This window comes from Urocitellus parryii, chromosome 5 (assembly GCF_045843805.1).
Source record: "Urocitellus parryii isolate mUroPar1 chromosome 5, mUroPar1.hap1, whole genome shotgun sequence".
Lineage (NCBI taxonomy): Eukaryota > Metazoa > Chordata > Mammalia > Rodentia > Sciuridae > Urocitellus > Urocitellus parryii.
This window is the reverse complement of record NC_135535.1, coordinates 25617525-25643043: the sequence shown is the minus strand read 5'-3', so window position 1 is coordinate 25643043 and position 25519 is coordinate 25617525. Positions and strand designations below refer to the sequence as shown.

Below are 25519 nucleotides of genomic sequence, written 5' to 3'. Positions count from 1 at the left end.
GTAATCACAGTAGAGGTTTAAGAACTGGTCAGATTCTATATGAAGGTAGAATGACAGGATAAAAATAGTTTCAACATATAAACATCTAAACACAAAATTTCTTTGTAATTGTGCAGCAAAAAGCTTAATGAAATAGAAGCATAAGATGACTCACATCTTCGGTCAATGGTATGATGAAAAAAGATTAAAATATAGAGAAAAAAACATTATTTACATACATTATTGACATTATTTAATACATTGAAATACAGAGAACAAACAAAATTTCTAGCAGGCTCAGTGGTACACACTGTAAGCCCAGTTAAAACTGAGAGGTTGAAGAAGGAGAATCACAAATTCAAGGCCACCATGAGCAACTTAGCAAGACCCTGTCTCAAAATTAAAAAAATAATAATAAAAATTAAAAAAATAAGGGATGGGAGGATAAAGCTCAGTGGTAGAACATTTGCCTGGCATGCATAGAACCCTAAGTTCAACCCCCAATATAGGAAAAAGCAAACAAACAAACAAGGAAACCCTAAATCATTATATAGTCTCAGGCATTCTAAAGAGTGAAACAAAAACAAAAGACAACTTACCTTACTGGTCAATGTATTTATTTCTCGGTCAGCTTTATGCAATTTACTGGTTAAAAAAGTATTTTGTTCATTGCTTGATTGTAGCTCTTTTTCCAAACGTTCAGCCTGTAGCTTAGCTGACTGTTTTTCAGCCTTTCATTAAAACAAAATATTTTAAAATTGTCCACAATGTTTAGCATATCAAAATGAAATAATCATTATTTACAATTCATGTATGATCATACAAAAAATTGTTCAAAACCTCAACTGTAACATGTTCCAAAGTAACAAGAGTTTTCTCAAATTGGTAGAAGTGAAATAAAAGGTTTTGCTTCAGGAAATAAGCAACAAAAATATAAAGTATAAAAAGGTATAAACTTCCTTCAGGAGAGAAAGTACTTATGGCACTCATTTGATACCCATTTACTCTGAAAGCTGACATAATTTACAAACATTTGGGGGTGGGGGTTCAAGACCAAAGTGGTTATGAAAAAAGCATATTAAAAGGTAGAAGAAAAAAGCTCACTGACAGCAGTACGATGTGAAAATTCAAAATTCAAAATCAACAGTTTTTTTTTTTAAGAGAAGAAGAGACAAGTAGTAAAATCCTCAACTAATCTGAAACTTTTGAGGCATGAGCAAAACAGTTCTTGACCTCATCACATAATTCTTGAAGTTTATAAGTTGTCAAAATTCTTCTTGTTAAATACTTAAAGTTCTCTCTTATTAGGGAAGGAAAACTAAAAGGTTTTAAAATTATTTCTGTTCAAAAAAATAAAAATGTTTGGTATTTAAAGGATAAGCATTGGTCTTAAAACATCTCATTTCATAGGTGTGCTAAATATGATAAAGATTGTGGTCAACAAATAATTCAGAAAAAAAGTTTTCTTCAAATACAAAATGATACTTTCTGGTTACAATGACAGCCAAGAAAGCTGAAGTAAGAAATGTTTATCATGTGCTCATTTTCATTTCACCTGACAAATAAAATTAAACACAGGTTCTTCTGAAAATGTCACCAAAGAATCCATCTTTTGTCATCATTCAACTTGCTCTGAAAATACTCATTTCATTGATGACCTTGATGAAAAGATTCATACTGGGACCATCTACTACATTCAAATGCAATTGTCCTACTTAATTCTGTCACTGTGTAAATATGTTAAAGAAGAAGAATGGCAACATAAATAATTTCACGCTGAACTGCCTCATGTCTAAGTCCAATAATACTGATAGCCTTAATTCAGGAGACCAGCAAATACTGACAGAGGCTTTATCCAAAAACCAAAAGTGACTTCTAAATATAACAATATACTCCTTGTAACAGCTTGCTGGCTGTTGAGGGGAGAGGGTGGGGTCAGGGGAATCACCGTTTTCGATTTAGATATTGGATTTTTAACTGCAAACTAGGTATCTGATAATTTCCCTCCAACCCAAATCATTTCACAACTATTCCAAAGGGGAGGAACACTGGGACTGTACAAGTTATATCAAAATGTTAAATTATATCTTTGCTATACTTCCGGCATCTAATACTAGGAGAAGTAAGAGTGTCTGAATATGATGGAAACCAAGAGTTTACATAAGGTAATACCTCCAAAAGTACCAACTGACTGCCAACACTTCTTTCTCTAATGAACTAAGAAATAATTTAGTAAAGGCTTATATATATTAGTAGACAAGTTAAATTTTATTACTCTGGCCAGAGCTGTCTTAAGATATGCAAGTACGGTATTCTGCTCGAATAAGAATTATGATCTTAAGATTTCAAATTCCAGGGTAAGGAATTTATAAACCCAAAAGAAATTTTTCTTTCTGGTTTGAGACGATTTTAGCCTTGAGAAAGTTGAATAAATTTGGGGAGACTTTGCATATTCTATTCTGTGGCATTATAAGAGTTATATCATTTCAAATAGGTGTTAGACTCCCCAAGAATAAATATCCCTTTGTAAATGTGGCAGCACAGCTATTGCTTATGAATCAATAGCTTTATTCTTTACAGAAAGAACACATACTCTTGGGATTCCACAAATGCGTCAGCATTAGACTGGTGAGCACACATTTATGTTCTAAAATCAAAGGCTTGTCAACTGCACTTTTAAAAACTATGCCATACTCTACCGGGAAGCAATTAAAACCTTACCTCCAGAGACCTAACTGTAGCCTGCATCTCAGCCAACTGTCGCACCTGTATTCTTTGGACATTTTCTATCTGAGCACCAGAATTCTCTTTTTCAGCCCTTAATTCTGCTACTTCAGCCTCTAAACCTTTTAATTTCTGAGACAAATGGACTTTTTCTCGTACAAGTTGCTCCATTCGTTTGGTGTCTCTTGTAAGATCAACGCTAAACAGCTGGTTATGTAGTTCTTCTTTATCTTTCTCCAGTCTTGCAATCTAATAATAATTTGAAAGAAAGCATACAAGCTTAAATTATTGAATTTTTAGTCATGAACATGCTTTATAAGGCAGTAAATTAAAATTAAAAACTGCACAATGTGAAACTCAGGTGGAGAAATGAAGTTAAAAGAAAAAAAACCTAAACTGTCACGTTCTTCATTCTGTACTCAGCATGACTCAAATTTGAGGGCAAGGACTTTGTCCTATTTTTCCTCTTTCCTCCCAGGATGCTAGTACAGGGCTTAATCAGTTTCTGACTAAAATTCAAAATTATAAATAATACCACTTTATAATTATTGAAAACATGTCAAGTGTTTTAAAAGTCACATGATAGGGGTTTGTGCACTGACTGCTCCTAAGGTTCAAGACAGTAATTCTTAGGTTATGTTGATATTAGTACAATTAATTCACACAAAAGCTGCTTTCTGTATAAATAAATACAAATGTGATCAATGAAAGTTTTAAAATAATAGTTGAGAGTTTATTTAAATCCTAGTTGTAATGATGGCTTACTTCTTAATTCTGTTACTCCAGGATATGAATTAAAGTCACATAAGAACTTGTAGAGCAGACAAAATAGTGATCTTGTCACTCAACAATTGCTAGACCCCTTGGGTCTACAAATCAGTGGATTTTAAGTGGCTTCCTAATGTCTGACATTTTAGAGCCTCCTCATCTCTGGAGATCAAGGACCAAGCAATCAGGATAGAACACATTCTTTCCATTTCATGATCTCTCCAACTATCTACATCTCAATCACCATCAAATCTCTGTTGTTAACCATCAGGGGTTTTGTTTGTTTTTGCAGCACTGAGGATCTAACCTAGATCCTATACATGGTAGGCAAGTACTCTACTACTGAGCTACAATCCCAGCTCTATCAACTACTCTTTTTAGTTTCTTTTCATATACTGGGTTGCCTCATATGATTCAACATGAGCAGAGAACTCAGCTGTTTAAAAAAAAAAATGTAATCTGCTGCTCTAAACAAGTCTAGAGGACCAGGGATTTAGCTCAGTTGACAAAATGCTTGCCTTGCATGCACAAGGCCATGGGTTCAATCCTCAGCACCACCAAAACAAAACAAAACAAGACCAGAGGCTATTTGTAGCCAGGATGAACTGTGAAGGCTCACTCTAAGCCAAAAGGACCCTAAAGGAATACTCTAGGATCTAGGCAAAAATGGTCCGAGACAACTAATTGGTTGCTTACAGAGTTATCAATGTGTCTAAGAAGTAAGAGATCTCCATCCCAAGGACTGGATCTTCATCTGCAAAATGACAACTCTTAAGACAACTACAGACAACTCTTAAGATCCTTTTTAGTTTTACCTGGTAGTGACTGCAAGTTTGATTTGGGACATGCTGAATTAAAAGATGTTGAGGGAAAATAAAGGTAGAGCTATATCCAGTAGGCAGATGTTTTGTTTGGTTTTCCCAGAAAATAAAATTTTACCTAGTACCTGTAGCATTCAGAGCTAACCCCTCAAAAACCAACTCATTAGTGTTTCTCTCTTATTTTTCTTCCCATGCTTTAAATTCAAAATTATAAATAATACCACTTTATAATTATTGAAAACATGTCAACATGTAACCATTACCCTCAGGGTTTGGTCCTTGACTACTTTTTTCCTCCACTTTTTTCTTCAGATAGCTGTGTGACTATGCAAGTCATATTTTTTATTCTGTTTTCAGTTTAAATGAAGAGCTTGGGCTGGATGATCTTTAAAATGCTATTTAGCTTTTTCATGGGGTAACTCAAACACAAGGGGTTTTTTGTTTGGTTTGGTTATGCTGGAGGATGAACCCAGGGCCTTATGCACATCGGTGAATGCTCTCTATGTTTGAGCTACAAACCCAGCTCCAAATACAGTATATGCTATTATTAAAGGTATGTCAGCTCATTTAGATTAGGAATTAATATATAACCCAGATTCAGGCAATGGTGCCCCTTAACTGAGTACTTACTATAGATCAAGCACAAAATTAAGCACTCTACAATAAAATCAACAGTAACACCAATTTTTCTTGTAGCCCTTATTTTAGAAATAGGATCACAAAGTTAAAGTTCTTAACCAGCACACATCCTATATTGTTTTCTCCACAAGTTTTGAGTGTCATAGCTGAAGTGACTGGTGCAGCAGTAAGACTAGATGACAGCTAGATTATGGCAGAGTTGATTAGATTCCACATTTATAATTCCCAAAATGGAATTCACTATCAAATCACTCTTAACCAAAACTGGTGATCACTGCCTTCTAACTGCTGTATTTACTTATTCATTCACATGATAAATATTTACTGAGTCTTAGTATGTACCAGACACTGTTTTAGCTAATAAGGATACAACCTAGCAGAAAAGCAAACACAAAACCTCTACACTGGCAGAACCTATTCTATTCAATCACTGCCATGACACCAATCTGTGTCATCATCTCACTACAGATCTCGGACACATCCTCACTTCTTTCCTTTGCTTCCACTCTTAATCAGATTCATATGTCATTTTCCTTGATGTCATCTATTTGTTGTACTCTCAAATCTTTCTCTAAATTTCCAAAAGGCTTTCTCTGAATTTCTCTTCTATGATATTTATCCAAATCTGCCTATGTTGCAGTTGCCTACATTCCTTTACTTGTAACAACTTGCTTGACAGATAAGACAATGTATCAACCAGTTTTACTTTTCCAAAAGTTGTTTAAGTACAGGAAATGGATAGAAAGCGATCAGAGACTAAAAAGAGTGATTAGTTTCCTTTTCATAGTTTGGTAGCATCACTCTACTGCCCTGAGGCATACAGAGAGAACAGTAGTGCATCTAATTGCCGCATCTTTGTTTTTATTACCCTCATGATGTAGCACAGAGAAATGGATAAACATACAGGCTCTGGAATCAAACTGCCTAGCATTCTTTATCTTTCAGTATTTAAAATATAATAAATGCATATTGATATACTTTCTTCTGGCTTTTACTATTTCCAAAATGAAAATGTTAACATTCTTATATTTGTTCTACACAAAATATCTTCTCACCTCTGTTACTCTTTTAATTCAACCTTTTCTATTCAGATAAACAATATGTTCACATGTAAGGAAATACTGAAGGTATTAGTGATTCCGTGTACCCTTCACTTAGTTTCCTCCAGTGGTAACATCTGTCTTCTTCTGTTTTCTAGAAAACATTGTGTAGAATTGGTTTTGGTTTTTCTTTCTTTTCTTTTTTAAAATATTTATTTAGTTGTAGATGAAGATACAGTATGTTTATTTATTTTCACGTGGTGCTAAGGATCAAACCTATGCCTCACACATGCAAGCCAAGTACTTTACCACTGAGCTACAGCCCCATCCCCAGGTTTAGTTTTTCTTTAAACACTTAGCAGAATTATCCAACGAAATCATTCTTTCTGGGTCTGTTAGTTTACTTTTGTAGTACTGGGGATTGAACCAGGGACTTGCCCATGCTAGGAAAGCGCTCTACCACTCAGCTATATTCCCAGCCCTCTGGGAATGTTTAAAATTATAAATTCAAAGGACTGGAGGTATACCTCATTAGAAAAGCCCACACTTAGCATGCATAAGGCGCTGGCTTAGATTTCCTAGCACCCAAAATAAATAAATAAATAAGCACACACACGCACATAAATTTAATTACCTTAAACCAGTTATAGGCTTTTTTCAAATTACTTCTTACTGCCTACCAATTCATCTACATTATCAAATTTATATCAGTAAAATTATTTGTAGGATTATCGTATTCCTTTTAATGTCTGCAAGATTGTGAACGATACTATGTTTCATTCTTGAGGGGGATAATTTGTATCTTGCCTTTTTCGGGGGGGGGGGGGCAGTCTTCCTAGAGGTTTTTCTATTTTATTAATCTTTTTAAAGAACCAGCTTTTGATTCTTTTTTGTTTTCACTTTTATTGATTTCTGTTCTTATTTTTATTATTTCCTTCCTTCAGCTTGCTTTGATTTTATTTTTGATAAACTTCTTATAGATTCTTGAAGTGGGAGATCAGATTATTGACTTGCTATATCCCTTTTCCTAATTCAGTCATTTAGTGCTATTAATTTTCCTCTCATATTGCTTTGTCTTGTCCCCCAAATTTTTATGTTACACTTTCATTTTCAGTCAATATGGTTTTTGAAATGTAATGTCACAAAATGTTCTGCATTAAAATTTCCTTTTTCTTTCACAAATCATTTGAATATGTCACTTCATTTCTAAGTGTTTAAAGACTTCCCTATTAGTTTTCCATTATTCATTTCTACTTTGCATTGTGGTCAGAAAACTCACTGTATAATTTCAAGTCTTATAAGTTTGTTGAGGTTTATTTGATAGCTGATAATACTGTCTTACATTCAGTGGGCATTTTAAAAGAATACACTTGGATGCTCTTGTTGGGTGGAATGTTCTGTAAATGTTAATTCGATTCTGTTGGTTGATAATGGTAATTTTTTCTACATTCTCCCTTATTTCTAATTTCCTATAAATTGTTGTGATGGCTGTAAAGTTATCAATTATAATGTAGACTTGTCTTTTTTAGTTTTTAATTTTTGTTTCACATATTGTGCAACTGTTTGGTATATATTCTGACTTCTAGTTGGACAGACCTATTTGTCATTATATATAATTACACTGTGGAAATGAGGGAATCCATATAAAATTGGGTTCACTTTATTAGTTTGAGTGATGTACAGAAATTTTACCTCCCTTTGCCCTCACTGGCTTACAATATATAATGACAAATATATTTTCTTTGTTCTGAAGTCTACTCTGATATTAACATACTAATTCCTGCCTCCTGTTAATTTTTAGTTACATCATATCTTTTTCTAGATCTACTTACAGACTACCTATATTGCTGTATTTGGAGCTTTCTGTAGACTACATAGAGTTGGGTCATTTTTTTAAGCTACTCTAAATTTGTGTTTTTAAGCCATTTACATTTATCACAACAAAATGTTGTCATATTTTCTATTTCTTCTCTACAGTTTCTGTTTTCTTTTCCCTATCTTCCTGGTTAAACATTTTTCAGGATACCATTTAATTTATCTGTTTTGAATGTATCTCCTTAATAGTTCCTTAGAAGTTGCTCTAGGTTTTATATTACATATACATACATAACTTATTTTAGTTTACTTTACTTCTTTTACTTTGCTCTCTCAGTGAAACTTGTGTTAAATATTTCTTCCCCATAGAACCACATGAGACTGTGTTGTAATTTTTAATTCAACCATTAAAACAAAATTTAGAAAACCCATGAGGCAGGCTAAAGTCTATTACCCATAGCTTTTTTACCGTGTCTTTTCATCCTAATATTTTGAGGTTCCTTCTTTAATCATTTTCTTTCTGTTCAGACAACTTTTCTTAGACATTACGCTAGTAGAGGGAGGAAACCCAGGCTGCCCAAATGATCTCCAGAGACATCGTGACAGAGAGTGGGAGCCCTTGTTATTAACCAGGTGGGAATCCCTTTTGATAATAGGATAATGCTGACCTCAACAGAATGAATTAGAAGATATTCCTTCTGGCACTATTTTCTAGAAGACATTATAGAGAACTGACATAAATTCTATCTTAAATGTCTGGCACAATTCACCAGGGAACCTAATTACTAGTTGCCCAGTGATTTTTGTGTTTGTTTCTGTCAGTGCTGGGCTCTTTGTTTTCCTTGATAGACTTTTCGATCTTTGTTTGGGGATATAGTTAAGCTACTTAGAAACTTTTAATTTTTCTGGTGGGACTGGGAATTGAACCTGGGGCCTCAAACATACTAGGCAAATGCTGTACTTCTGAACTACATCCATCCTTTTTATTTTGAGACAGAGTCTCATTAATTTGACCAGGCTGGCCTGGAACTTGCTATCTTCCTGCCTGGACCTCCCAAGTAGCTGGGATTATAGATGTGTACCACCATGCCCAACAAGATACTTAGAAACATTTTGATTCTTTCAAATCTTGCATGTATACCTAGTAGGCAGAAGCAGAATAGCCTTATGTCTACAGCTTATACAATGTGCCATGCATTAGAGTGTCTTTACACTGGCTGATGGAAACATACATTTTACCCAGTCCCATAAGAAATTGAGGGCTTGTTCCTTCTACACTGTTTTCAATTCTCTGGCCTCTGTAGTTTTCTCACACACATGCACACTAATCAGTACTCAACTTAAGTCTCAAGAGTTACTATCTGCAGAATTTCAGATTTCTCCCAATACTCTCCCCCTCAAAATCTGTTTGCCTTGGCCTCTTGAATACTGAACTCCAACTCTTCAATTCAAAGACCATGGGACTCAATTTGGGTTTTTCCCTCAACACAATGGCCTGTAAAGTCCTTCTAGAACATAAGCCAGGTCAACTAAAGTTCACCACATTTGTTTTCTTTCTCTTGGAGATCACTGCCCTGTGCTGCCTATTTTCCAATGTCTGAAAAACCATTGTTTCTTACATTACTTTCCACTTTTAATTAGATACTTAAAGTAAATCCAGTCTACATTATGCCATCAGGACCACAAATAGAAATCCCCAGACTATCTAGATTTAAATACTGGTTCTGTCACCCTAGCTATTATGACTCTGGACCAATTTCTTAGTGCTTCTGTATTCCCTCTTTATAAAAGTGGGAACAACAATTATCTAATTGACAGAATTCAACGGAGTATATTAATTAGTACGATGATTAATACTGTCAGGCACTAAAGAAAGTAATAGCATTAACTGAGTCAGGCATTATGGCAAACATTTTGCACATGAAATTTCAAGTTCTCAAATCTCAGTTTTTAAAATCACTACATTAACTTTTTATATTCCTTAAAAAAACCAATAAAATGATTCATTATGTTGTTTCTCTTTTTCCTTTTATGTGCTATAATTGATTTTTTTCTAAATTAATGGTGGAGTTGTTTTTTTGTTGTTGATATTTTTTTTTTTCCTGGCAGTACCAGGAATTGAACACAGAGGGACTCCTCACTGGGCTACATCCTCAGTTCATTCAAATTTTTATTTTTAGATGGGCTTTTGCTCAACTGCTAAGCTAGCCTTCTTGATTTTGAGATCATCTTGCTGCAACCTCCTGAATCACTGGGATTAGAGATGTGTGCCACCACATCCTTATATCTTTAAAAAATTATTATTTATTTATACTAAGAAGTCTTCATTTAAATTACATGTTCAAATATATATATATGTATTTAATTATTTCTTTATTTTTATGTGGTGCTGAGGATCGAACCCAGGGCTAGCCGAGCGCTCCACTGCTGAGCCACAACCCAGCCCTCAAAGTTATATTTTAATTTCATTTGAGAAGTCAACATCTCCTTCCCTTCTATTCCAGTGTTTCTCCTGGTAAGAGAAACATAGTAATGGGGGAAAGCAGTTCTTAAAACTACATACGTGTAGCCATGCACAGTGGCACACACCTGTAATCCCAGCAATTTAAAAGGCCGAGGCAGAAGGATTACACATTCAAGGCCAGCCTCAGCAACCTATCGAGGCCCTAAGCAACTTTGTAAGACCTGTCCTCAAAATAAAAAATAAAGAGGCTTGGGCCAGGGCTCAGCAGTAAAGAACCTTTGTTTAATCCCAAATACCCCCCCCCAAAAAAAACCCTACACATGCCCCCAGAAACATTAAATATCATTGTGTGATATTCAATGTGTTTAAAAGAATTCTATCCTGATTGAACAAAAGAGAGTAAGGATAACAAAACAAATGCCTTACTCGGGCCATGAGACTTACTGTTAAGAATGGAAGTAGTAAAAGAAAGATGAATACAACAACTAGTAAAAAATAAATTTTTTTTAAAATCCAAGGAAAGAGAACCTGAAAATCAAGCAATCTGAATGCTAGAAGCAAGACGATGATGGGGAGGGCACACACTGTAATAAGAAATGCCCTCGAACTCCTTAAGAGTATCTACTGTGTGCTAGATACTTATCTAAGTACTTTTTTCATTTTAATTTATCAAATCTTCACAACTCTATGAGATAGATACTGATACCATTTACAGATGAGAACATTGATGCAAATGGAAGTCATCTGTTCCCACGGTCACAATAAATGAACATTTTAAACATTTGAAAATTTTACATATAAAAAGTTTGGGCTTTGAAATATTCTAAACTTCATGCTAGACCAAAAGTCTTTAATAAGTAAAATTTCACAAAGGCCTTCTAAAAGGCTGCCAAAATCAATCCCAAAGAATTCCCTCTTTGGGGGCAATTTCATTTTAATTTGGAAGACTTCTGTCAAGTTTGATGTGATTCAGAGTAATCTTAAGAAGTCAGAGAACTTGGAATATTTTAGACAAAGGAACCATCTGGTACTAAGGCAGGACTACCAATTAGAACTTCAGAACCTATGAGGAAAGAAATTATTTTGAGAGATTTTATAATGTCTACTGGTGTATGTGAGGATAAAGACCAGAACCAGAAGCACATTATCAATTCTGTGCAACCATGCTGTAAGAAGAAGAAAATAAAGCACTCCCATACTCAGGAACATATTTCTTTTTGCTACAGGAATATTGACTTCTCACCTGACATTTTACATACACAGAACTTCCTTTGTCAAGGAAGAACTCAATTTAAATAGCATGATAAAAGAATGTTAGCAACTTGTTGCTATATATTGTCACTTTGCTGGCTTTTCACAGATTTAATGCTCCTTGCCTCTCTGCCCTGAGTTTTTAATACTTCCCTTACTAAATTACTACTCTTGATCTTACACTCAGTCTACCAATTCAATCACCTAGGCCAAAAAAAAAAAAAGGAGAGAATTGAACAACAGCAGATGAGATAGAGAGGGAAGATGGGAGGGGAGGGGATAGTAGGGGATAGGATAGGGAAGGAGGATAGCAGGGGATAGGAAAGGTAGCAGAATACAACAGTCACTAATATGGCATTATGTAAAAATGTGAATGTGTAACCGATGTGATTCTGCAATTTGTATTTGGGGTAAAAATGGGAGTTCATAACCCACTTGAATCAAATGTATGAAAGATGATATGTCATGAGCTTTGTAATGTTTTGAACAACCAATAAAAAAAAAAAAACAATCACCTAGGCCAACTGTATTGCTTATTCTTCATTACTACTTTCAGAATACTATAAAATTAGAATCCTAATAACATAACGAAAACACAGTAGTTTTACTTTTGAATAACAAACATCGATGCAACTCTAGCATTTCAATGTATGAAGTCTCAGACTTAATATGTTCTTACAGCCAAAAAATGCATCTTTTCATGTATTATTTCATATTTTTTTAACTTAGAATATCATAAGGGACAAGCCAATTCCTGGAGTCCCTCTCAAAAAAAAAACTTAAAAACTTCTAAAGAATTCTGATAACAACCAACACACTAAAGACTATTCAGTTATTTTTATACAATAATACACATACAATACACAAGTATTGTATGAGCCCTTGATTTATACAAGAAAATCCATTAGAGGCAAACCTTACGATGGGCTCAGTTCTAGACCACCAAAGCAAATCATCCCAATAAAGCAAGTCACATGAATATTCTGGTTTCCCAGAGGTTGCACAAGTTATGTTCCCACTACACTATGGTCTATAACATGTATACTAGCATTATGTCTTTTTAAAAAAACAACGTATATATCTTAATGGGGAAAAAACCTTATTGCTAAAAATGCTAACAATCATCTGAGCCTTCATTAAGTCATAATTATTTTGCTGGTAGGGTCTTGCCTTGATGATAGGTGCTGACCAGTAAGGTGACGGTAACTAAATGTTGAGGGCTATGGCCATTTGTTAAAATGAGACAATAATGAAATTGGCCACACTTTACACATAGAAAAACTCCTTTCAAAACTGAAATCAATCCTCTCAAACCTTGCTGTTGCTTTCTTAAGTTTATATAATATTGTCAATTCTTGTCATTTCAACATTGTTCACAGGATCATCACCAGGAGCAGATTCCATTTCAAGAAATCACTTTCTTTGCTCATCCATCATAAGTAATTCCTCACTGATTAAAAATTCATCATGAGACTACAAAAAAAAAAAAAAAAAAAAACTCAATCACACCTTCAGGCTCTACTTTTAATCCTAGTTCTCTTGCTGATTCCATCACATCTACAGTTGCTTCATCCACTTAAGTCATGAGCTTCTCAAGGTTTCCCAAACACTTGTTAATGGTATTCTGATGACCTCCCATGAATCACTGATGTTATTAATGCACTGAAATGGTGAATCCTTTCCCCAGAAGGTTTTAAATTTACTCTGCCCAGATCCACCAGAAAAAATCACTCACTACTTACAGGAAATCTTTTTCTATATTTATGTGGTACCAGGGATTGAACCCAGGGGCACTAGATCCCAGTCTATCTTTTTATTTTGAGAAAGGATCTCAAGTTGCCAAGGATGGTCACAAAATTGAGAACCTCTCACCTCAGCTTCCAGATTTGCTGGGATTATAGGCTTGCTCCACCACATCTGGCTAGAATTTTATCTTTTAAATAATTTAAGACTTGAAAGCTGAAACTAAGTTACTTCTTGGTCCTTGAGCTCCAGAATGAATACTGTGTTAGCAGGGACGAAAACAACATTAATTTTGTTGTATATATACAATCAGAGCTCTTGGGTAACAAAGTGCATTGTCAATGAGCAGTCATTTTTAGAAAGAAATCCTTTTTTCTGAGCAGTATGTCTCAACAGTGGGCTTAAAATATTCAGTTAATTGCCTGGTATGGTTGTACACACCTGTAATCACAAGAGGTTGAAGCAGGAGAAACAAATTTGAGGCCAGCCTCAACAACTTAGCAAGACACTCAGCAATTTAATGAGAGGTAGGGGGATGGGCTGGGGAATTAGCTCAGTGATAAAGCAGCCCGGGGCTCAGTCCCCAGAATCAGAAAATTTAATTTTAAAAAATTTTGTAGATTTTGTTTCAAGTGAAAGATATGTGACTCTTTCTTTCACTAGAATACCAAGAGGACACTGTGAGGTTAATAATTAGTCTAATTTTATAATTGTTATGTCTCAAGGTACAGGAAAACCCAAGGAGAGAGAGAGATACAGGGGAACAGCCAGTCTGTGGCACAGTCAGAATACACATTTGTGGGTCAAGTTCACGGCATTCCAAAACAATTACCCACAGTACAGCAAAGATCACTTGTCCCAGATCACCATAACAGATAATAATAAAGTTGGAAATACTGTGAGAATTACCAAAATCTGACACAAAATAATGAAGTGAGGACATGCTTTTGGAAAAATGGTGCCTACAGATTTGTTCAATATAAAGCTGCCAAAATCCTTCAATCAATGAAAAAAGTAATAATTGTGAAATGTAATAAAGCAAAGTGTAATAAAACAATGTATGTTCGCACTTTATTACATGAATTTGTATATTTAACACTAGTTTAAATTGTAAAATGGGAAGGTGACAAGAGTAGATTCTACTTTGAAACTATATTTGCTATTACTATAAACTATCTTTGAAATTACATTTGGGGCTTCATGACATATACACAAGTACCTCACCAGGTTTTTCTGTGTTTGTGTATAGAAACTGGAGTATAAAGACAAGTGATAAAATGAAAGTAAATCCCCAAGTATTTACTTAATAATATTGTTTCTTAATAATCAATTGGCAAGTAGAAGAGGAAAAAAACCCAGTTTATCAGAAAGTCTTACTTTTATACATTCTACTAATTATGACTTCTAAGCTAGCAGTTTATCTTCAGATTATTATCAGAAGATATACCAATTATAAAAGTTAATGACACCACTCACCCTTAAAATTTTTTAATAGTCGAGAGGTTTAACTCCCAGCATTCCTCAAAAATAAAAATAATAATTAATTTTTTTTTTTCAATAAAATGTTAAACTCTGAAAATCATTTCGTATTTAATGGATGAAAAATAGATTTGTCATTAGATTTCTGATGTAAGTTTTATTTTTTAAAAAGAAACAACAAAACTGAGATACTGGAAAATACAAATAAACATTACCAGATTCATCATTTAATTTGTTTAAATACAAAGTCTAAATAAAGGACCACAGTATGGAACTTCAACAGTCACTCTTAATATGCTAAATCTTCATTTTAGGCGAGAAATCTTTATCATTTTTATTTTCCACAAGAAAAATTTTATATGGAGTTCCATTAAGTCAACAATACTAACAAATTCAAAACCTTTATAATTATAGATATTGTAAGTCAACAGAGCACTTAAAAAAACTGCAATTGTTGGCAGGCTTTTGATCAGAGTGAACCTTCAAATCATGGTTCATTTCAAACTTAAAAACTCTAGGTTTGGGGTTGAGATACCTAAGTTGGGATTTTCGAGTTCTATCATTAACCTAACTGCTAACTTTGTGTGAGAATTTGGACAATTCATTTATGTTGTGCCTCTTCGATGGAATATTACTCAGCATTAAAAGAGAAAAAAATTATGGCATTTACAGGTAAAATGGATGGAGTTGAAGAATATCATGCTATGCCAAGTAAGCCAATCCCCAAAAACCAAAGGCCAAATATTCTCTCTGATAAGTCGATGCTGATCCATAATGGGGGCAAAGAGGGAGCTCATTGGAAAATGGAGGAACTTTGATTGGACAAAGGGAGGGGGAACAGGGAAGGAACGATGGTAGAATAAGTACATGTAGGACTGCACATATGGTGCAACGTTTACATTGTGTACAACCAGAGAAATGAAAAGTTGTGCTGCAATTGTGTACAATGAGTCAAAATGCATTCTGCTATCATATATACCTAATTAGAATAAATGAATGAATAAATAAATAAGTAAATCATAAGATAAAATGGATGAAAAGGGACTAGGGTTGTAACTCAGCAGTATAGTGCTCACCTAGTACATGTGAGGCACTGGCTTGGATCTTCAGCACCACATAAAAATAAGTAAATAAAATAGAGGTATTTTGTCTATCTCCCACTAAAATATACACATATATTTTTTAAAAATATATTTTAAATGGATGAAAAAAGACAGCTCTACTCCATCTCACTGACTCTTATGATAGAATCGATATAACAAATGCATAATAAAGCACATAAAGCTGTAAAGAATTTTTTAACACAAAAAATATAAATATTTATAGTATTCTGGTACTATCATGCTGATGGACTCAAATGATTCACAGTTCAGATAGGTTCTAATATAGAATAATCACGTAACAGTTTGCTCACTGTTAAGAATAAGTCAGCCTATTCTTATAAAAATAAAAAAAGCAGTCATAAAATTCATTTAGAAAAATAAGAGGCCCAGAATAGCCAAAACAATGCTCACTGAGAAAAGTGAAGCAGGAGGCATCACAATACCAGACCTTAAATTATATTATAGAGCTGTAGTAACAAAGAGGGTATGGTAGTGGCATCAAAACAGGTATGAAGACAGAATAGAAGACACAGAGACAAACCCACATAAATAAAGTTATCTAATACTAGACAAAGGCACCATAAACATACATCGGAGAAAAGATAGCCTCTTCAACAAATGGTGCTGGGAAAACTGGAAATCCATATGTATTAAAATAAAATAAAGAGCTGGGGCTGGGGCTCAGCCGCAGAGCACTGTCTCACATGCGTGAGGCCCTGGGTTCGATCCTCAGCACCAAATAAATAAAAAATAAAAAGGTATTGTGTCCACCTACAACTAAAAAATAAATTTAAAAACTAAATAAATATATAAAAATAAGACTCCTATCTCTCACCCTGTGTAAAACTCAACTCAAAGTGGATCAAGGGGGCTGGAGTTGTGGCTCATTGGTAGAACACTTGCCAAGCCGGGTTTGATCCCCAGCACCACATAAAAAAACTATATGAACAAAATAAAGGTATTGTGTCCATCTACAACTATTAAAAAAATTAAAAAAGTGAATCAAGGACTTAGGCATTAGACCAGAGACCCCACACCTATGAGAAGAAAAAGTGGGCTCAAATCTCCATCATGTCTGCTTTGGGCTCAAATCTCCATCATGTCTGCTTAGGAACCAAATTCTTCAACAAGACTCCTAAAGCACAAAAATCAAGAAGTGGGATTTTATCAAACTAAAAAAGCTTCTTCACAACAAACAATCAAGAACATGATGAGAGACCCTATAGAATGGAAAAAATCTTTGCCACCTACACCTCAGAGCACTAATCTCCAGCATATATAAAGAACTAAAAACACCAAAAAACAAGTAACCCAATCAATACATGGGTAAGGGTACTGGACACTTCAGGGAAGAAATAAGAATGGTCAACAAATATATGAAAAACTGTTCAACATCCCTAGAAATTAGAGAAATGCTAATTAAAACTACACTGAGATTTCATCTCATTCTAGTCAGAATGTCAGTTATCAAGAATGCAAGTAACAATAAATGTTGGTGAGAATATAGGGGGAAAGGTACACTCATGCATTGCTGGTGGGACTGCATATTGGTGCAACCACTCTGCAAATAAGTATGGAGATTCCTCCGAAAACTTGGAATGGAACCACCATTTGATCCAGTTATCCAACTCCTCAGCATATATCCAAAGGATTTAAAATCAGCATGCTATAGTGATATGGCCAAATCAGTGTTCATAGTAGCTCAATTCACAATAGCTAAGCTATGGAACCAACTTAGGTTCCCTTCAACAGATGAATGGATAAAGAAAATGTGATTCATGTACATAATGGAATATTATTCAATCATAAAGAAAAATGAAATTATGGTATTTGCTGGTAAATGGCTGAAACTTGAGACTATCTGCTAAATTAAATAAGACAATCCCCAAAAAAACAAAGGACTCTCTGATATGCGGACGCTGACCCAAAATAGGCTGGGGCAGGGTGGTTCACTAGACTGGACTGAACAGTGGGGAATGGAGGGGAAGGATGGGAAAAGGAATGAGAATGGGAAAGACAGTAGAATGAATTGGACATAACTTTCCTATGTTCATGTATGAATACACCACCAGTGTAACTCCATGTCATATACAGCCACAAGAATGGGAAGTATGTAAGATATGTCAAAATACATTCTATTTTCATATATAACTAAAAAGATCAATAACAACAAAAAAGAATAAGTCAGCCTAATTACAAAGGCACAGTTTTAGTTTTTATTATTGCCTAGTACATGTGAGGCACTGGCTTGGATCCTCAGTACCACATAAAAATAAGTAAACAAAATAGAGGTATTGTGTCTATCTACAACATTATACACACACACACACATATGTATACACATATATATTTATTTATTTCAGTTAGTTTTTATTAGATGCCTAGAACATTATAAATAATAATTGGTAAAAGAAGGAATAATATTTTAACTCAGTTCCAAATAAAATTAATATAAAAATATAAAATACAAATGTTTCTACAAAGAAATGTATAACCTACCTACAGACAAAAAGTTATTTGCTTTTATTTATTTATTTTTTTAATGTGGTGCTGAGAATCGAACCCAGTGCCTCACACTTGCTAGGCAAGTGCTCTACCACTAAGCCACAACCCCAGCCCAACAAGTCCTTTTTATGAATGTGCAGAAGAAAATTGGTATTTCTCTCCTTCCCTCTTGAAAAAGCATCTGAAAGTAACATGAGGAATGAAAAACAGAATCTCCATTTTTAGTAAAACTAGGAGACAAACTTGAAAATGAGTAGAAAAGCTGGCAAAAGAAATGGAGATGGAATAGGAGTGCATGCTGTAGGCAGCAGAGAGAAAATTTTGCAGCTGCAGATGTCAGAAAGAAGAAAGTATACTTTCTGCAGGTGGTGGGCATACATGAAGGTAAAATCTCCTTGTTTATATCAATGGAAACAAGGTGCTATGACTGACAGCTAGAGCTCCCCAGGCAGTAGTTTGGTTCAAGAAGTAGAGGGGACACTGCTAAACAAGGAATCACATAATCTATATTTATCACATAAACTAGAAATTTATGTCCATGGCTATGGGAGACAAGAGACTATATAGTATGGAAATCCCCAAAGTATTTATCTCAATTGGCAGAGGAAAAATTAAAGAGCAAAGAAATTTTAAAAATCAAACAACCAAAACAGAACATTCACAAGAAAAATGTTGTTAGAGAGTAAATGAAAACCATTACAAATACTTCATCATTAATTATTAAAACATAATCATGCAATCAACTCTAATTTGAGATATACAAAAATACATAATCATAAAATTTTATTGACTAGAGAAATTTTGAATAAACTAGTATAATCAATTACTTACCTCTGATTCATATTTTATTTTTTCCTCTTCTGAAATGCGTGCAAATTCTTCTTTCTGGTGTTCAAATTCTGACTTGAGAAATGTATGTTCATAGCGAAGCTTATTATATTCAGCTCTATACTTCTCCACTTCCTAAAATAAGATTGCAATTTATAACAAACTTAAAAGTGAAATTTGTACTCAGTCCAAAAAATCACTTTTAGAAATAAAACTACATAATATATCGGTAGCCATTCTGAAAGTAAAAAAACGAAATTAATAGGAATACAAATGAAACTTAGAAAAATCCTCCTAAGCATCCTACAGACAGAATTACTGAGATGGTATCAATGAAAACAATTATCATTTAATTAATGTTGTTTCTTCACTGATCCTCATTATAATAAAAAATGTACAGCATGAAAAAGGTGTGACCTCTGGGCTTAATAAATAATGTTTAAGAATACAACACACCTTTCAAAATATAGCTAGATTTTTTTAAAGTATAAGATACTCCTCTAAAATTTAGGCAAGATGAACTCAAAGTAGATAAAAGAACAGAATATTTAGTAGAGTACCTTAAGGTGCAAACAAATATTAGAATGATAGCTCAACTCACTGCACCACCCTGAAGTATATTTGTAGGACTATCTCTCACTCACCAGAAACACATACAATTCCCCAGGGGGCTCCAATCCTGCTTCCTAATCACCTATAACAGCTGGAACTCTATATAGGGCAGAGGGGTTGGAGGGGAAGGGAAGGGGAATGGGATTAGAAATGATGGTGGAATGTGATGGTCATTATTATCCAAAGTACATGTATGAAGGCATGAACTGGTGTGAATATACTGTGCATACAACCAGAGGTATGAAAAATTGTGCTCTAGATGTGTAATAAGAATTGTAATGCATTCCGCTGTCATTTATAAATTAAAAAAGAAACAAAAAAATAAAAACTTAACAAGAAACAGGCAATATAGCAGAAAGATGCAAGATACATTATTTCAAGAAGTATTAAGAAACTAGGTAATGAGGGAAAATATCTCTCGAAATAACAATCAGCCTTGCTGTAATTTTTTTGTTTGTGTTTTTATCACTGTATATCTTTAGTTGAAAGGTTCCTAAGCCAGTTAACAAGCCAAGAAAATGGGTTTCATGATATTAGAGATAATTTGTTTTGATTTTAAAAACCTCTTTTTACTTTATCAACTACCTTAAGTTTGAGTGATTTTATTTCCAAAAATTAAATCTATTCTCAACCAGAATACTGCCACTAGCAATATATTCAAAAGATCATAGTATCAAGCTAATAAACCATTATAAAAGAGGATTCCATGACCATTCCATGTAATGGTATATCACTAGACTATAATCTCCCAAAGGGGTCCACTTGAAAGGGGACAATGATCATTTGTACATATAAGGCCTAAATATATTTGTTTAAAAAGGTATAGTACAAAATGTCTAGCACAATACCAAATCTACTTAATATCTGTAGTCTTTTCCTCTTCCTTTTATTTAACATTTAATCATATCATACCAATACTTTTTATAAAAGGAGACCGGTCTCAACCTGAAGGACAACTAACAAATATTTTCCTATCTGAAGTTGCATGAAATGCATTCCTTCATTGGGGAAAAAAACTAATTGAGCACCTATATACTGTATGTCACGAACTATTCTAGGAACTTGAAATAATGAACAAAATAAATAGAGAAGTTCTTTCTCTTGTGCAACTTCCATTCTAAAGGTGCTAACAGAAAATAAGCACAATAAATAAATCAGTTAGCATGTTAGAAGGTGGAAGGTACTTGAGAAAAGATAAAAAATACAGCAAGGTAAGGGGGAACCAAAGATTTAAGTAGTGATGGGGAAACAGATTGCAATATTAAATGGGGAAAGATGAGGGGGAAGTCAAGTAGGCCTCAGTGACAAAAGTAACATTTTAAACAGAGACTTGCAAGAGATGAAGAAGTTAGCCAAGATAAATCTGGAGGATGAATATTCAAAGCAGAAATAATGCTACAGCAATGGCTCTTGAACTACACCACTTCTAGAGTGCCAAAGAAACATCAAGAGGCCAATTAGGATGGAGGAAACGAGGCCAGAGAAATAATGGACTGCAATCCTGTGAAGCCTTAGAGGTCACAATATGGACTCTTTAAAGGGGAGCCACTGAAGAGTTTTTGAGTAAAGGAAGGATGCTTTTCATCAACTTTCATAATCACATGAAGATAAATGAATAGTTCATCTACATAATTACTTACTTCATCCAGATTCCGTAAACGTTCTCTCATTGGAGTTTCTAATTCTTGTTGTATTTGGGCTCTTAACAATTCCAATTTTTGTGGCGTTAAAACCTAATATGTAGAGAGAGAATTATAAATATGAAATTACAAATACTGAAAGAATTCTCCAAATTTCAAGTCTCTCCTTCTAATTATGGCAATGGAATTCAATTCATAGATATTTTCAAAATGCAGCTATTTTACCACAATCACTGCATAAATAGACCCATTATTTGAAAAAATACTTTTAGGATCTCAATTTAAGGTTCTCCCAGATGTCAAAAATTTCATTAATATGAGGTAAAGACAATCACTAATTAATACTGTAATTATTAAGAACAACCATGTTGGCAACTAAGGCTATGGTTTGGATACAAAGGCTTATGGCATAATTTAATAAATTATTATAATAATTGAATTATAATAACTATTAATAATTAACATATATAAACTTAATAAAGGTATAAAACTTTATTATACCAAGAGAATTCTTCAGACTTACTTTCAGTCAGAAACGGCTAATTTTTTTTCTGACCAGCAAAACTAATTTAGGCTCTCCTCTCTCATACTCTTATAAAACTCATATTTCGATGAATGATTAAATATTTATATAAAGTTCATATAAGCAAACACAGTTTGTCTATTCCTCACTGTATTTGCAGACACTTCCCACCAATGCCTACTACATAGAAATCACTCAATTATTACTTCATGAATGCCCAAATACTGGTTATAAAATTAATCTAGGACTGGGGATGTCATAGCTCAGTGTGAGAGTGCTTGCCTAACATGCATGAGGCCATGGGGTCAATCCTCAGAACCACCAAAAAAAAAAAAAAATCTAGCCTGGAGTTATGTAAATTTCTATGAAAATGAAAATGCTCAACTTACTTCATTTAATTATCAATATTCCATACATTTTACTTAAAATATTACATTTTACTATTAAAGTCCACTAAACCAAAAGCATTGTGCAATGTACTATAATGTACATACCACACTACTCTAAGCATCTTACCTGCATTAATTTATTTAAGCCCCACAACAATCCCACTATGTAGCTTCAATGAAGCACCCTAAAATCTAAATAACTTTCTAAAGATCACAAAGACCCACCTGAAGCTCATTATTTTTTCCCTAAGTAATCAAATTATGGAATGAAAAATACCTCATACATACAAATAAAGTAGGCAATGGAAGCTTTACCCAACAGGTAAAGACAAAGAAAAAAGATATTTTGGATAGAAAGAATGATGCACCAAAGGAAGAAGGAAGCCAAAGCTTAGGTACAAACCAAACTAAAGAACAGTGAAACAACATAATGAGGGGACAATAGAGTAACATCTTTAAGATACTGGAGGGAAAAATCTGTTAACTTAGAATATGATATTCAGTGAAAATTTATAAAACAAACTTTTTCAGCCAGGTGCAGTGGTACACACCTGTAATTCCAGCTTGAGAGGCTGAAGCAGGAGGATCGTGAGTTCAAAGCCAGCCTCAGCAACAACAAGGTGCTAAGCAACTCAGTGAGATCCTGTCTCTAAATATTACACAAAAAAGGGCTGGGAATGTGGTTCAGTGGTTGTATGTCCCTGAGTTCAATTCTTAGCATGCGCACACATGCAAACACACACACACACACACACACACAACCCCTTTTCTGATGTAAAAACATAAAAATAAAAAGCTGAAAAATATTCTCACCAGCAGAGCCACACTGCTGTAAGAAATGTTAAAGTCTTGAAAACACAGGAAAAAAAATTTTTAAAGTACTAGATGGAAATATGGATACATGAAGAAATGAAAAGCACTGAAATCCACAACTACATGGGTAAATATATGATTTTTATTATTATTTAAAACTGTTTTAAAGATAATGGCATTTTAAACAAAAATAATAATCTAGTGTGGGGTTTATGGTTGGGATTAGCAGAGATAAATTATACTTTATAAATCCTAAAGTAAAAGATGGCATATGTTAAGGCTAATGCAATATTTAAAGCAACACAAACAGCTGATGCCAATAAGCCAGCAAAGAGAGTAGAGTCATAAGCAACAAAAAAAGATTAAATAAAACATGAAAAGGGAAACAAAGAATACACGGAACAAATATAAAACAAACAGTAAGACGGGGTTTGTCCTGGAGGCAAATGATCTCCTGCAAACTTTGCTGACAATTTGTAGAAGGCACAGGGCAAAGTAAGCAGAAAGTTAGCTGACCTGTGCTCGCTACCCTGTGCAGCGATGCAGCTATGCACCCACATAGCTCCTTAAACATGTTTAATTATGTCATAGATACCTCTTGGAAACAGTGCTTTAAATTTTACAGTGATGTGCAGCACTGACCTAGATCACCTAATAGCAAACAAAGGTTTAGAAGTCTTCTGATCCTTGAGGTCTCTAATAAAGAATCTCTAACATTTTTTTATATATTCCTAGAATCATTAAAATTAAGCACATAATAAAAATCTCTTCTTTGCCAGACCCCAAACATACACAAACCAAAGACATTACAGGATTTTCTCCATTCTATTTTAGGAGAAACTCTCCCATATTTAAGACTTTCAAAGAAGCACTGCAACTACTTGTCTTATAACCTAGGTATCATTACCTACATAAACAAACCTTTAATACTCCAACACTTGCAGTAATAGTAACATAAAGTGGCCAAATAGTAACAAAAAATGTTTTCAAAGTATTTTTTCATTTAAGAGGGCAAATACTGTGCCAAAAATTCTTAATATATTAAGTAGTGAAACTAAGTAATAAATTTTGATATGAGCATCTTAGTAACCAAAACAAAATAGAAAACATGGGTTATACATTTTTGATGGCCTGGCACAAAAACAACATATACATTTATGGTAACTTTTTTTAGTTTTAAACAAATACATATCAATGATTTCTCGTGTTAGAAAAAGATTTTACCTTTAGCACACAATAACAACATACTAGTTAAGTATTCCTAATTCAAAAATGTAAAATCTGAAATGCTCCAAGATGTTCAAAGAATTCCGGATTTGGGATTTCAGATTTACACTAGGAATGCTCATCCAGTAAATCAATGCAAATAACTGAAAAAATTTTAAAACTCCAAAATCTGAAATACTTTTGCTTCCACACATTGCAGAAAAGAAATATTCAGCCTGTAACAATAATAGCTAACATGTATTGATCACTAACTACATCAAAGCACAGTAGTGGCAACCTTCTATGCAATCTCTTATTGGATCTTTACAATTATCCTACGAGCTTGGTATGATTATTCCCATTCACTATGCAGAAATGCTCTTTAAATAAATTCCTTTTCAATTTATTTTCTATAAAAGTCAGTGACAACATTAAATCTTGGACAAGGCATTTTTTGCAATTAGATAATACATGATTATTTTTAAGATAATCACCTTTCATAAATTTTCACTGAAATATTTCTTAATGATCTTACTGTTGAAGTTTTCTTCACTTATAATTTGCACAAATTGCAAGCATCCCTTAAAGCAAATAGCTAAATTGGGCCTCTGAATATTCATAAAACAAATTAATTCACTGATTCTACTGGCTTATATTTACATTTCCCCCTTTCACTCACATCTCTGAGGTTTTTATTTTGTTTAAATGTTCCAAATATATCTAGAAATGAAGCTGAGCATGGTGTAGATTCCAATCCAAGCATTCTCCTTCCCCAAACCAAACCTTAGTGGTATTCTCACAGCAGAAGACTTGAAGATTCTGAATGATAAACTGCTAAGGCTATACTGTCAAGGAAATCTATGCTGGATGACATGCCAGATTAGATAACTTAAAAAATTACCTTCTTACTCTATGAACTTATGACTTTGGTATTAATAATCTTATTATTCATACCATTGTTTGCTGATGCTATTCAGAAAGTAAAGAGATACAGGAAAATATCATTCATTCATATTTTATTAATTTAAAACTACTAAGCTTGGGCTGGGATTGTGGCTCAGAGATAGAGCGCTCCCCTGGCACGGGTGGGCCCCGGGTTCGATTCTCAGCACCACATAAAAATAAAAACATTGTGTTGTATCCATCTACACTTAAAAAAATAAATATTAAAAAACAA

At 33.9% G+C, this 25519-nt stretch overlaps 1 protein-coding gene across 4 annotated transcripts in view; it reads right to left on the bottom strand.

The window, feature by feature from the left end:
• The window catches only part of Cep83 (centrosomal protein 83), a 117100-nt gene that overhangs the window by 47780 nt on the left and 43801 nt on the right, over positions 1-25519 (bottom strand). For 3 of the 4 annotated variants that reach the window (XM_026397031.2, XM_026397048.2, XM_077798380.1), the window contains exons 4-7: positions 21412-21504; positions 19163-19294; positions 2701-2952; positions 579-710 (exon numbers count right to left, since the gene is read on the bottom strand). In XM_026397031.2, coding sequence (XP_026252816.2) covers positions 579-710; positions 2701-2952; positions 19163-19294; positions 21412-21504 — 609 coding nt within the window. The remainder of the gene's footprint in view (positions 1-578; positions 711-2700; positions 2953-19162; positions 19295-21411; positions 21505-25519) is intronic. The other variant, XM_077798381.1, reaches the window with a different exon arrangement.